Genomic DNA, 12,810 nt, shown 5'->3' on the forward strand with positions numbered 1-12,810 from the left:
TAGATACTGAATTCCAATTTTTTTTCTTGTGTGCCCTCTCCTTCTTCTTTCCACTTTGTGACTGGAATGAACCCCAATTCGTACTTTACACCTAGTCCACAGCAGCAACAGTCTATGCCTCCATCGCCACAACAGACTACAGACAATGCGAATCGAAAAGCAAAGAGACATTACCCTCGGGTGGCCTATCCACAAACCATCCCTCAAGCACCTCAACCATTGGTTCAGCCATCAGTTCAACCATTGGCGCAACCATCAGTTCAACAACAGCAGCCATATCCGATATATAACTCACCAGTACCTCAAAGTACAACAGGCTACGACGCGGGTTATAATCAGGTAATGACAGGCATGGCAAACATGTCCATGTACAACAACAATCAGTCTGTTGCAAGAGAAGATGTGGCATTGATTGGACAGCCTCCGTTGATTGAAGATTTGCATCGTCCACCTCCTGTTGCTAATCTACCTTCCAATGTAAACTCATTAAGAACACTAAACACGTGTTATATATATAAATGACTCTTTGTTTCATCTCTAGATTTCAGTAACCAATTCAGGAGTATCCCAAGCTGATTCTCGCTTCATTCGCTCAACTGTCACTGCTTTCCCTTCTACAAGAGCATTACACAAAAAATCAAAGCTTCCTTTAGCTCTCGTGTTGGAACCCTATTTGAGCTCATCCGAAAAGGTAAAGTTGCTGTATCAAGAGTCGAGTGAACTAAGCATGTGTAGGTTCCTATTGTTCCTGATACAACCGTAGCCCGTTGTTCTCGGTGTAAAACTTACATTAACCCCTTTGTTCGCTTTACTGCCGGCGCCTTACAATGGACCTGTAATATGTGTGGTTTGGATAACGATGGTAAAAAACAAGAGAGGGGTTGTAAAGATCGATCTAATGAATATGTCTTTAGTACCACAGGAATTTGATTGGGATGTCATACAACAACAACATGTAGATCGCTATAGTCGACCCGAGTTGAATTATGGATGTGTGGACTTTATTGCACCAGCAGATTACATCATCCGACCACCACAACCACCAGCCTATGTCTTTGTGATTGATGTATGCTTTCAGGCTGTACAAACAGGCATGGTCAGTGTAGTTGCTGATGCTATTAAGGAATCCCTTGACAAAATTCCGAATGAAGACGGGCGTGCTCTGGTTGCCTTCATTACGGTAGATAATGCTATTGGGTTTTATAAGTTGCTCGGATCAGAACCAGAAGTACTCGTCGTTGGTGATCTACAAGATGTTTATTTGCCTCGTATGGCATCTGATTTGATTGTCAACCTTGTAGAAGCTAGAGGCGTTATAAATCAGTTACTGGACAAGATGAAAACAATGCATAACCAGTCTCACTCTCCCTCCAATTGCTTAGGACCAGCGTTGCAAGCGGCGCGTAAATTACTGGTAAATGCAAAAAAGAGAAAGAGAGAAAAACCTAATGCTTTCATGTAGTCACCTACAGGAGGCAAAATCATTTGCTTTCAAGCAAGTTTGCCTAATATTGGAGAAGGCGTGATCAAGCCCAAGGCCGACAGCACCAAGTCAGCCTTGGACAGCCCCTTGACAACCGCATCCAGTACATTCTACAAGATCTTTGCAGGAGAATGCACCAAATCTCAAGTATGTGCGGATATGTTTGTCTTTGGCAACCAGTTTGCGGATGTAGCTACTCTAAGTAATATTATATATACACCTAACCAAAGCAAAAAGTATTTATCCTCTATTTTATAGATGTCATACCCCGATTCACCGGTGGACAGACGCATTTTTATCCTGGTTTCCAGGCTGGTAATCAGGCAGAAAGTGTTCGATTAAAGGAAGAAGTGATTTCTCTTTTATCTGAAAAGATTGGATTAGAAGCTGTCATGCGTACACGTTGCTCAGAGGGTATCATTTGTAAATCATTCCATGGTAACTTTACCACCCGTGTACCTGATATCATGGCGCTACCCAACGTGCCTCGTGATCAATCTTACTGCGTCGAATTAGGTATGGAAGAAGACATTCAGTCATCTTATGTCTATTTCCAAACCGCGTTGCTTTATACCACGTACAATGGAGAACGCCGTATTCGTGTATTGAACTTGTGCCTTCCTGTGGCAAAGAGTGTAAGCGAACTGTACTTGTCTGTGGATCAAGTTGTTCTTGCTCGCGCTTTATGTCATGAAGGTAAAGAATAGTCCTCCTCGATAAAATGACACGTTATTTAACTAGAGAGTATATATAGCTATTGATAAAGGAGCCAACGGTAAACTACGCGATGCCAGAGACTATTTGTCAAAACAGACAATAGATATTTGTATGGCCTATACAAAAGAAGTACTAGGCGTGCAAGGCGCACCATCTCATTTGACACTATGTCGTCAGTTAAGCCTGTTCCCACTTCTTGTGCTAGGATTGCTTAAATCTGTAAGTGGCATAACTGTTACAATTCTAGCAGTACTAATGTATATTTTAGGACGCATTCAATGATGCAGCCATTATTCCTCCTGATATGCGTACTCAGTCTGCTATACTATTACGCACCATTCCCATCGAAGCATGGTTACGTCTAGTTCACCCCAACTTTTATTCCATTCACAACATGCCTCAGCTGGTAAAAAGCAAAAAAAAAAAAAAAGAAAAAGAAAACTAATACTAAATAACCATAGGCAGGAACCTTAGACGGAAACACAGGCAAACTTGTTTTTCCACCCAATGCCAATTTATCTAGTGAAAAGTTAGAACCCCATGGCTGCTACTTGTTAGAAGATGGACAAAACATATTCATATGGATTGGAAAGCAAGCCGTTCCTCAGCTATGTAAAGACTTGCTAGGCGTTTCTACTATACAAGAAGTGAAGTCTGGTCAGGTAAATTAAATATATGTGTATTGAAAAAAAACTCCTGCTAATAATACATGTGTAGGTGGCTATTTTACCACACATAAAATCACCTATATCTGATAGATTAAACAATATGATTCATTGGCTAAGAACCAAACGACAAATCACATACTATCCTTCAATTTACATTGTTAGAGAAGATGACGATCCAATGCTACGTAGCAAGTTTCTGAGTCATTTATTAGAAGACCGTCAACCTACTGGGCCAACAAATGCAGGAGCAAATCAACAGACAGCAAGCTCAGGTATGAGCTATTTCCAATGGCTAGGATTTATTAGATCAAAATGTCAATAAAGGACAATTTTATTCATAAAACACTCTTTTGTATATGCATGCCAGACTCTCTTTAAAGAAATAACATTGACACGTATATATTTTCTACACTTTATTATTCCGTAGCCATCATCAACTTGATCTTAGCGATAGCAGTACCAGGCTGCAATCCCTTGGGACAAGTCTTGGAACAGTTCATGATGGTGTGGCAACGGTAAAGAGACATCTTATTTTGAAGCTTTTCACGACGCTCAGCACCAAATTGGTCACGAGAGTCAATCATCCAACGATAAGCTTGCATCAAGACGGCAGGACCGAGGTATTCTTCCTGGTTCCACCAGTAAGAAGGACAGGAAGTGGAGCAACAGGCGCAAAGAATACACTCGTACAAACCATCCAACTTCTTTCTGTCTTCAATAGATTGCAAATTTTCTTTTCCGTCAGTGACAGGTGTCTTTTGCTTGAGATAAGGTTCGATGCTCTTGTATTGTTTGTAAAAGTGAGTCAAGTCGGGTACTAAATCCTTTACAATGTTCACTATAAACACATCGTTTAGATAGAGTCATCTACAACATACAGTACTTACTGTGAGGAAGAGGGTAAATCTTGGTGGTCTTTGATGTATCACGGTCGATCTTGGAAATACAAGCCAATGTGTTTCCACCTTCGATGTTCATAGCACAAGAACCACAGATACCTTCACGACAGGAACGACGGAAAGTCAAGGTAGAGTCTTGCTCATTTTTGATTTTGATAAGGGCATCCAAAATCATAGGGCCACAAGAGTTCAAATCAACCTTGTAAGTCTTCAACTCGGGCTTTTCAGTGGGCTTGTCAGGGTTCTAGTGAACGAAGGTTAATGAGTTGCAATTACATTTATCTATTTTCTCTCTCTTACCCAACGGTAAATTTCAAAAGTCTTGTAATTAGGCTGCTTGGTATCAGCAGAAGCCATCATGTTGGAAGAGCTTGTGTTGAAAGAACGAGCTAAAGGCTAAAATGCATGTTAATGTTGTCGAGGGGTAATCATTATGTTTTATCTTACAGCAGCGACAGGAACCCAGCGCTTGTTGATGGAAGTCTTCAAGGTTTGCAAAGCAATAGACATGGCTTTCCTTTTAATACTGAAAAGAGTAGGGAAAAGAGTGGGGAGTTTATTAGTAAAAAGAAATAAAAAGAAGTATTCAAAATAAAATGCGGGGAAAAAACTTTAGGAACGGATGATGAAGGGCAATAAGGAACGGCCAAACCAGGGGGGTGAGAGCGGAGGGACCGGGTTACTTTTTTTTTTTTCCTCAAAAGGGAAATAACTTCCAACGATCAAGCTCATTACTGCGCACAATGCATTGTAGCTATTTATTACTATTTGTAGGTATTTTAAATAAAATACAGTGCTTCCATTCTCATTTTACCGATAGTTTGAAAACTCTACTCGCTTTTTTGGGAAAATAAATTAACCACTTTTCACAAACACTGGTTAAACAATTTACTTTATTTCTTTAAACCCTAGTGGGGCAAGTTCAAAAATTGTTCTTGGGATTTATGGGTGATGGGCGAAAGGAGAGCTGTGGTGAGTGAAAAGGATACTAATCTAATAGAGCATATATACTGAAATTGTAGATCCTAAGCAATATTTTTATTGGCCAATTAAATTGGGCTTGTTGCGTGAATGCTGTTGTTATATTTGTTTGCATAAAATAGTCGAAGCTGAAGAGAAAAAACATGCTGTTCTCTTCTTGTAATACAGAATAATGATACACCATAGTGACTATTAGTCATTTCTCAAGAGGTAGATACAACAAAGGCAAAGCAATAGAATCGGTCCATTAGCGATCGTAATGGTCATTATGTCTAGTAGTGTTCGCTTGAAAGCTAGCATCGCCTTTTCAAGTTACAGATTCTAAGTTATGCAAACCACACAAAGAAAACTGTAAGGAAGAGCCACAAGTACTATCCATCAATCGTTTCACACAGAACTAGTTTCTACGCCTAAGCAAATGTGCTATGATACTCGCGCCTTAGACCTAGGAGTATCCATGGGACGCTGAACAGTAGAAGTAGCAATGATTAGCTGTTTTAATACTTGTAAAAGATTTATTCAGCAAATAAAAATGCCAAACTCAAAAACGCCAACGCTACATGCACCAAAAAATAGACTAATGACACGAACGCTTCTTATTCTAGGCACTACGTGCAAAGCTCTCCAGTGAGATTTTCACGTGATTGATCTTGGTTCTTTGTTGATCTTTTTATCTCTTTCTTCTTTAAAAGAAATAAACTAAGATGGTGAAAAGTTTTGTTGGGTGACATCATAGGTAATGTGTAGAGGTATCGTCCGTAGTTTTAATCTAATTTTTGTTGTATTTTCTGGTGAATGAGTGCTTCCCTTTGACCAAATTGTAAATAAACAGATTATATTTACTGCTGCCTCTCAGATTTCTGAGATGTCGCTCCTCGTAAAGTTCTGGGGCCCAGTAACAGGATTATTCTTTGATCCAAGTCAGTATCTTGTTCAGTGGTAAGTGATAAGCCGTATTCATAGATAAGGATGTGCACGCTAATAAAAGCTACAGAGATGATATCACGTCTGCTTGCTTATCTTTGTCGAATCTGCATTTCAACTTGGATTTTTAAGTCATTATTAAAGATGTCAATGCTGAAGCCTTAGACACTTTGACTGAAGAACTTGCTCGACAGTTTGCAATAACATTTGGCAAAGTCTATTTCGATTTTCCTAAGTCTGCTCTTACAACCAAGGCTCGCTTGAACGCTGCTCTGAAGTGCATGCCATATATTCCAGCATCTGCTATTCATCTTGCTTTTTTTTTTTCTTCTTTGGTTCAAACAATGGGTTTATCTTGTATAGTATACGGTATGAATATCATTGACAAGGAGGTATACACAGTGCAAAGATTATCTTCATTCAATTACGCAAGTAAAAATCGTGAACTTAAGAGCGGCGCAGTGAAGGCACTGCTAGATGGACTTACTTTGGTTGAGGCAAGTGAGACCAGTTAAAACTGTCCTAGTTACGCTTTTAGAGAATGTCTACTTAATTTTTGCTTTGGCTTCTCTTCTGGTCTTTTTCAGTAAGGCAACGAACTATGACATGAACAATATAACAACGGGAGAAAAAAAAAAAAAACTTATCAAAGGAAAAGACAATCAATATTGATGAATATATATCTATTGTAAGATCGTACTCTGATTCTGATTTTCCGGTCGAACCAGACGAACAAGAGGATATAGATAGTACTGGAGAAGACGTATAATTTTAAGACAAAAGTATTAAAGATTTTTTGGTTCTTTGCCCTCTCAAACGCCCAATATGACAATCTTTCCTGCAACATTATTATGTCAATAATCGCCCACACCTTGCACATATGCTCACTATATTACGTATTCTAAAACCATCTCGCTTCGTCAATCTCTCGCAAGTTCAGCCCATGGTCACTATTGTCTCGACTACATTATGGCTATTATGGTCCTCGCACTGGCAATCAGTTATTCAGAACACTCCTTCCCTTCCTCCCTATTGCTAAAAATTGTCTCGCAAGTATCGATACTCTTAAATGAGCATCTATTGCTTGAATAGCTAGATTTATTTACCTTTCTCCTTTTTCCTATGCTCTATGTACGCTTTTTACATTTTACAATAATATATAACGAAAATAAAGTTAACTCTATCCTGTCTCTATTCAAGCGAGTACTTACAGTTAGATTTGCAGAACATTGTGTTTCTAATATATCCTTCGATTAGAAGCTGATGTCTCATATGAAATAACAAGAGCTGGAGGTGTTTAATACCGATTCAAGTCCAACAGCTTATTCAGATTAGTTCAAATAGGAAATCTACGGATAAAATTAATTATTCACGTGCAAAAGATGTTATGATAAAAGCGAATTCTTATGTATAAATCGTATTATAAAAAATGCAATCATTTGTACTACTGGTAACATTATTTTTATGGTCAAGGCTCTAGCTCTTGAGACTTACGCAGAATATGCGTTTAACATGCCTTTTGAACCAAAATGATATTGCATTTGCAAGATTTATAGCAGACATGTCATATAAACATACGCTTCCTCTATCTCCTGCTGACCTCTCTTCCTCTTCTCAACGGAAGCGGATCATTACGTTCGAAAATGGCTCTTTTTGTTCAAGTATGAAAGGAAAACGAACTGCACCTACTAGATGTATTACCGAAGAAATCAAACGAAAATGCAAACAATCCAACGGGGATACCAAATTTGTTTATGTTGACGAGTACTTAACGAGTCAGATCTGTAATAAATGCAAATCTCAACAATTAAATAATATCTTCATTGTTAGATCAAAGCGAAGAGTACACTCTGCCCTCAAGTGTGATTCTTGTGGTACGGTTTGGAATCGCGATGTGAACAGTGCATTAAATATATATGGTATCTTTACAAATCAAAACACGACAATGAAAGTCCTCCTCCCATCAAAAGACCTTCAAAAGACTAACGGTGCTCTTGGATTTAATGCGCTATCTATAACTGAAGTGCGTTCCTTAACGTCTCGGTAAGTATAAAATGAATAATACATTATTTTTTATTCATTAGTCTTCTAGTTAATAGATTATAAGCTATAATATAATAAAAATGCATTATCTATATTTTTTTCTACTGTTGATCTTGCTTTGCATCAAGTTCATCTTTGACCAATCGGCCCTGTTTTTCCTCTTCATTACGACCCAACGTCCAGATCTGATCGTAGAGCTTAAACTCAATCGTCTTGGGGTCTTTGATCTCATAAAACTCGCCATCACACATAATACATATCACATTTCTCTTTTCGTACTTGTGTCGTGCTTTATCCTTGATCATCGCTTGAGCCTTCTTTGTCCAACTGGTCTTTTTCATTTTTGCAAGCTCGCTTTCATGCACCTCGGGTGGCCTAAACTGGATGGCGAAGGGCGTTTCAAATTGACCAATACGAGATACATGGTTGCGGATATTGGCCAATTTCTTCAAATAACTCACCATGTTTTCAATGGTCATGACTTCTAAACGACCATCATTGGCTCGCTGAGGTAGCCAGTTGGCAGGGTCTGTAGGACCAGATCTGTTGACGACTGATTCTAATCCAGACTGCGCCTCTCCCCAAAGATCAACCTCACGTCCCCTAAGTAAGTGGATTTAATATTGTAGATTTTTTTCCTAGTTACACTATTACCATATATGTGGTATATTTTGAACTACAAAATCAATCGGACAATTTACCATCTCAGGTACATCACTTGATTTTTTCTTGTCTTTTTTTTCATCTGGTAACGGACAGTCCAGGAGGACTTGGTTTCCTTGATTAATAGACTGAATGAACTGATTCACATCAGGAAATCTTCTCCAAAACACCCATTTGGAACTCTCTTGTGCATAAACAAACATATTTGCCAACCGATTGCCTGCGCGATGTGCCTCAAATCCATTACCGACGTAGCCCTGAACACCGATAGACATATAGTTGCTCATCTTGCGCACCATCTCGTTTCGTTCCTGATTGCGCGCCTTCACTTCAGCCACGTCATGGCCATCACGACGTTCCTTGGGCCCTGCTTCACGCACATAGCCAGAAGGGTATGAAGTCATTGTGACCTGCCATATATCTAGTCTTGCCGCTTCTGATTTTTCGAGTCGATCCGCGATCAAATCTTCAAGGGCATGTAACTTGTAACCAACGACATTCTTTTTCGGAATGGTACGGCCCCAGCCGAGCACTTGACTAAAGTCGTTACCTGTGCCAAAAGGTATACCTACAAAAAGAGTCAACGTCATATCCTCATGATAAATGACAGTAACTTACATGAAAAAAAGATCAGGTCAAGATTAATCTTGTGCGAAACAAGCAACTCAAAAACACTCATCACAGTGCCATCTCCACCTGCGCTCCAAACATGAATTTGCCTCGATTGTGCAGCACGAGAGAGTTGACCGACATCTAGATAAACGTAAACACATGGGTTCAAAAGGTTTGAGCATGTCCTTTTATATATTACCTGCGTTAGTGTCCATCTTTGTCGTATCTTCAGCTACAGGTGGTACTTTACCATAGGCTACCATCGATTGAACCAATCGAATGTTCTCTATACCGAGATTTCGATCCTTATCGTTCAAGATGTTGTGGATCTCGACTTGGGCTTGAGGAAATCGACGCAGTCTGAAATGCTGAATAGGCAAGTCCACCAAGTCGCCTCCCTTTTGGTCGCCCGAGAGTGGATTGACAAAGATAAACAAGTAGATCGTTGGTTTGCCTTCTTTGTCTGTATCTTGAAAGTCCACTGAGCTCGCCATTTTGTCTACCTTCGGCCTCTTTTCAGCATGATCTTGCATCATGATGGATGGGTGATCTATCTTTTCGTTTAATAAAAATGATGAAACATTGGGTTCGTTACCTTGTGTTGATATTGCATCTATTGTATTTGTCATTGCCTTGTGGTATCTGGTGGATGAGAAAAATATAAAGGGAAAAAGAAAAAGAAGAAAGGATAATGTTGGATAAAATTATGTAAAAAGGTCTGTGGAAGAAACACTGACATCATAGTGATCCTGTTATTATTCTCCTGAAGTTGAAACTCACCAAAAGAGGAAAATTGCATTATATATGTATAAAAAAAAGTGGTACAATAATATGGTTTTATTGAGACGTCAATGTTTGGATCGATTTACGGCGTTCTTCACTGTGTTCTGCATCCAACAGTTTGGTCACGATAACAGTGCATGGCGCATTATGTATGATATAATCACTCACACTTCCCAATATGGTTCTGAAAACATTTGTTAATATACATGTATTTTTTTGTTTTTTTGTTCTTGATTTTACCTCTTGATAGCACCCATCTTTCTAGCGCCCATCAAGACGACATCTGCCTTTATCTCTTTACTTTTTCGCAACAACTCGGATTTTGGATCTCCTACCATTGATATGGCCTTGCAAGCAATCTGACAAAGAAAAAGTCAGAAAAGGACATGGTTTCCGTGTGTACAAAACCTTTACCTTTCTTTTATGCAAATCAGAAGCATAATATCTCAATAGATTATGACTTTCTTGTCTTCTCTCTTCAGCCATATCATCCATATAACTGCTTGTATTGATATATGGTGCAACGGGTATATCAATTTGACGAACATGAACCAGTACGACCTTTCACATGTTGATATGCATATACACACACTCTATCTTTTAACTTACCAAATCCTTTTGCGGAACGATAAAGTTATCTAATGCCCAGTCAAAAGTGACCTGAGCTGATACAGGGTCAAGACAGACCATGACCACACGAGTTAATTCTCGATCATGTTCTTCATGATGAATCAAGGTGTCCTTTTTGGTAAGTGGAGGCAAGTTTTCAGTTCCGGAAGTATCAGACATGTTTTATGATAAAGTGAGAATAAAAAGAAAAAGAATAAAAAAAAGCTTAAATGGGTTGCATGATATTTATCGGATGTTCAAAAATCAAACGATGTTTTTTATTTTTCATGCGCCAATATTATCCAAATCCCTTTTGACGGATCTTGGTGAAGGTTGATGAGGTACAGTATGTCCAAAGCCTTCTTTGGATTCAGATCGCTCAGGTCTCTTTCTTTGCTTTGTTGACTTGCTCTGTGGTTTTGTCTCTTCTTCTTCATTAGACCATTCACGATCTACGGTACCATAGCCAGTAGAATAAAGTTCGGGATGTTCTCTTGATTCTTTGCTACGATTCCAAGCATCTTGTCCGATTGGATAATGCTCTGTCGTATATGTTTGTCAATTACGCCACTCTTTTGTATATTTTTATATATATACCAGTATTCACGTTTTTATTGGTTGAATCGTTCATATGTAAAGATGTATGTAATATATGAACTATGTACAATTTATCACAAGAAAAAGAGAAAAAAGAACCATCTGAGGTAGAATTTATACAAGTCTCACTTGACCTAAGCTTAGAAAATCTGACATCAATATAACGTAACATGTAAAGATCACCCTTTTCTAACCCCAGCATTTCGCTGTGAGTGAAAAAAAGTCAATATGACATATTCCCAGTCCTTATCCAGCCGTTTGTATATTCACTCGATCAGCCAGGACAGACGCAACTAAATTAGGTTGAACAACTAGACAATGTAAGTTCCACTTGAACCTCTTGAGCCTTCATACACACTTAAATGCTTCCTTCCGGGATTTCTCCCGTTGTAATCAACAGTAAAATAAGCACATCCATAAGCTAGATCCCTGGCGATGACCCCTTTGACAACATGGTGTTGTTGACAAATGAATTCGAATCGTAATCAACTACAAGTAAATTCATTAAGTATATAGATCCAAGTTATGTAGTAGACTTTCAAATCATTGACTATAAATACTCTTTTAACGGGAGCTTTATATCATCGAATAAAAGAGTCCTAAAAGTATTGACCTATCTTTTTGATAATATAAAACATCTTCATCTCGTCTTTGCTGAGAAGCAGGCAATTGTTGAAGAAAGGCTGCGTATCCATGTGCTTCAGTACGCTCCTGATACCTATACACATATTTTTCATATTCTTCAATACCATCTTTTCGTGATCTCCCTCTTTTTACTTTTGAGCATAAATGTATCCAGATTCTGATAGTATTTCATGTACACCAGGTTGCCGTAATAAATGTAACGAAAACTTTTATTATTATTTTTTCCTTGTATGTCTTTTATCAGTGATGCGTAAAGTACATAAATAATAACCACAGTTTCATTCAGTTCAGTTCCGTCTTTTCCCTTCTTTTTTCTTACTGTCGCATCGGCATTAACACTATAGTGAATACACGCTGAGAATGGTATAAATGCAACTCGGACGCTCAATTAAATATTGGATTTATTCTTTTGATGTGCTAATTCTATTGTTGATTACAGCATAAATAAAGATTTAGTCTGTGATACTTATAACATTTATTATTATATACATTGAGACATTTGCACGAATTTCCGGTGAACTCGATATTTTTTGACAGTTTACTGACCTCCCTACGACACTTCATTCAACTTTACATACAAAAAGGATAAAATTAAAGGACTTTATCTTATTAAGAAGTAGGCGATGCCCCTTTACCTATCCATAGGCTATAGAAATACAAAAAAGATGATTGCGCATAGTTATGGAAAGAAAGGGCGTATACTCTAATATTAAAGAGCAGCATGTACTTATGGCTTCATGAAATTGTAGTCTTCGTCTTTTTTTTTTTTTTTTTTTACAACAAAACCATTGCACACTCCATAAGCACAAAAAATGAACAGCATCCACAAACTATTTGTGTTCTCAGTAGCAAAAGGTTAAAAGAAAATTGGATAGCCCCTTTTCATAAGTCTTTACGTCTTTCAAATCTTTTTTTTTTTTTACAACAAAACCAGCAGGGACCCTGTTTTACTGACTCCCAACCTTCATTGCATTTGGGATCATAAGTAAAGCAAACACGAAGGCAGAATCAAAACTTGTCATCGATTATATCAGAATGGCAGTTACGGCTTTGGTAAAAGTCTACTAAGCGGTAGACTTCAACAGTAGATGTGACCATAAAAGAGCGAAGAGCAAAGATAACAGCAGAAATAACCTTCATTTTTCAACTAGTGTATGATAAAGAGAGAGGTAAAGAAAATGGATGA

The 12,810-nt window shown here is 38.2% G+C and overlaps 6 protein-coding genes across 6 annotated transcripts; 3 read left to right on the forward strand and 3 right to left on the reverse strand.

The window, feature by feature from the left end:
* Window positions 1-366: 366 nt before the first annotated feature.
* Window positions 367-3,190, forward strand: RHIMIDRAFT_209137 (putative ER to Golgi transport-related protein; the record flags this gene model as incomplete). The annotated part of the gene is made up of 10 exons (XM_023607115.1): window positions 367-477; window positions 542-691; window positions 736-862; window positions 915-1,414; window positions 1,463-1,685; window positions 1,742-2,179; window positions 2,238-2,419; window positions 2,469-2,606; window positions 2,662-2,862; window positions 2,918-3,190. The coding sequence occupies 10 exons, from the start codon at window positions 367-369 to the stop codon at window positions 3,188-3,190; spliced, it is 2,343 nt and encodes a 780-aa protein (XP_023461232.1).
* Window positions 3,191-3,284: 94 nt separating this feature from the next.
* On the reverse strand, window positions 3,285-4,127 carry RHIMIDRAFT_286874 (succinate dehydrogenase and fumarate r; the record flags this gene model as incomplete). The annotated part of the gene is made up of 3 exons (XM_023613419.1): window positions 3,285-3,706; window positions 3,756-4,011; window positions 4,068-4,127. The coding sequence occupies 3 exons, from the start codon at window positions 4,125-4,127 to the stop codon at window positions 3,285-3,287; spliced, it is 738 nt and encodes a 245-aa protein (XP_023461233.1).
* Window positions 4,128-5,972: 1,845 nt separating this feature from the next.
* RHIMIDRAFT_97432 (uncharacterized protein) lies at window positions 5,973-6,298 on the forward strand. The gene has a single exon (XM_023615948.1). The coding sequence runs from the start codon at window positions 6,017-6,019 to the stop codon at window positions 6,185-6,187; it is 171 nt and encodes a 56-aa protein (XP_023461234.1). The 5' UTR covers window positions 5,973-6,016; the 3' UTR covers window positions 6,188-6,298.
* Window positions 6,299-7,335: 1,037 nt separating this feature from the next.
* On the forward strand, window positions 7,336-7,719 carry RHIMIDRAFT_242497 (uncharacterized protein; the record flags this gene model as incomplete). The annotated part of the gene is made up of 1 exon (XM_023609797.1): window positions 7,336-7,719. One exon carries the CDS (start codon window positions 7,336-7,338, stop codon window positions 7,717-7,719), a length of 384 nt encoding a protein of 127 aa, XP_023461235.1.
* A 97-nt stretch (window positions 7,720-7,816) lies between these two features.
* On the reverse strand, window positions 7,817-9,619 carry RHIMIDRAFT_249145 (uncharacterized protein; the record flags this gene model as incomplete). Its single annotated transcript, XM_023610589.1, has 4 exons — window positions 7,817-8,318; window positions 8,370-8,946; window positions 8,997-9,131; window positions 9,190-9,619. The coding sequence occupies 4 exons, from the start codon at window positions 9,617-9,619 to the stop codon at window positions 7,817-7,819; spliced, it is 1,644 nt and encodes a 547-aa protein (XP_023461236.1).
* A 997-nt stretch (window positions 9,620-10,616) lies between these two features.
* RHIMIDRAFT_295801 (uncharacterized protein) lies at window positions 10,617-11,056 on the reverse strand. Its single transcript, XM_023614215.1, has 2 exons — window positions 10,980-11,056; window positions 10,617-10,924 (listed from the first exon to the last, which is right to left on the reverse strand). The coding sequence occupies exons 1-2, from the start codon at window positions 11,011-11,013 to the stop codon at window positions 10,668-10,670; spliced, it is 291 nt and encodes a 96-aa protein (XP_023461237.1). The 5' UTR covers window positions 11,014-11,056; the 3' UTR covers window positions 10,617-10,667.
* Between the last annotated feature and the right edge of the window lie 1,754 nt (window positions 11,057-12,810).

The sequence above is a fragment of the Rhizopus microsporus genome (assembly GCF_002708625.1).
Source record: "Rhizopus microsporus ATCC 52813 unplaced genomic scaffold scaffold_33, whole genome shotgun sequence".
Classification (NCBI taxonomy): Eukaryota; Fungi; Mucoromycota; class Mucoromycetes; order Mucorales; family Rhizopodaceae; genus Rhizopus; species Rhizopus microsporus.

Coding starts and splice junctions, on each gene's coding strand:
- RHIMIDRAFT_295801 (XM_023614215.1), bottom strand. CDS start 11,013: ATGAACGATTCAACCAATAAAAACGTGAATACTG. Junction 10,925..10,979: donor CAATAAAAACGTGAATACTG/GTATATATATAA, acceptor CATATACGACAG/AGCATTATCCAATCGGACAA.
- RHIMIDRAFT_97432 (XM_023615948.1), top strand. CDS start 6,017: ATGGGTTTATCTTGTATAGTATACGGTATGAATATCATTGACAAGGAG.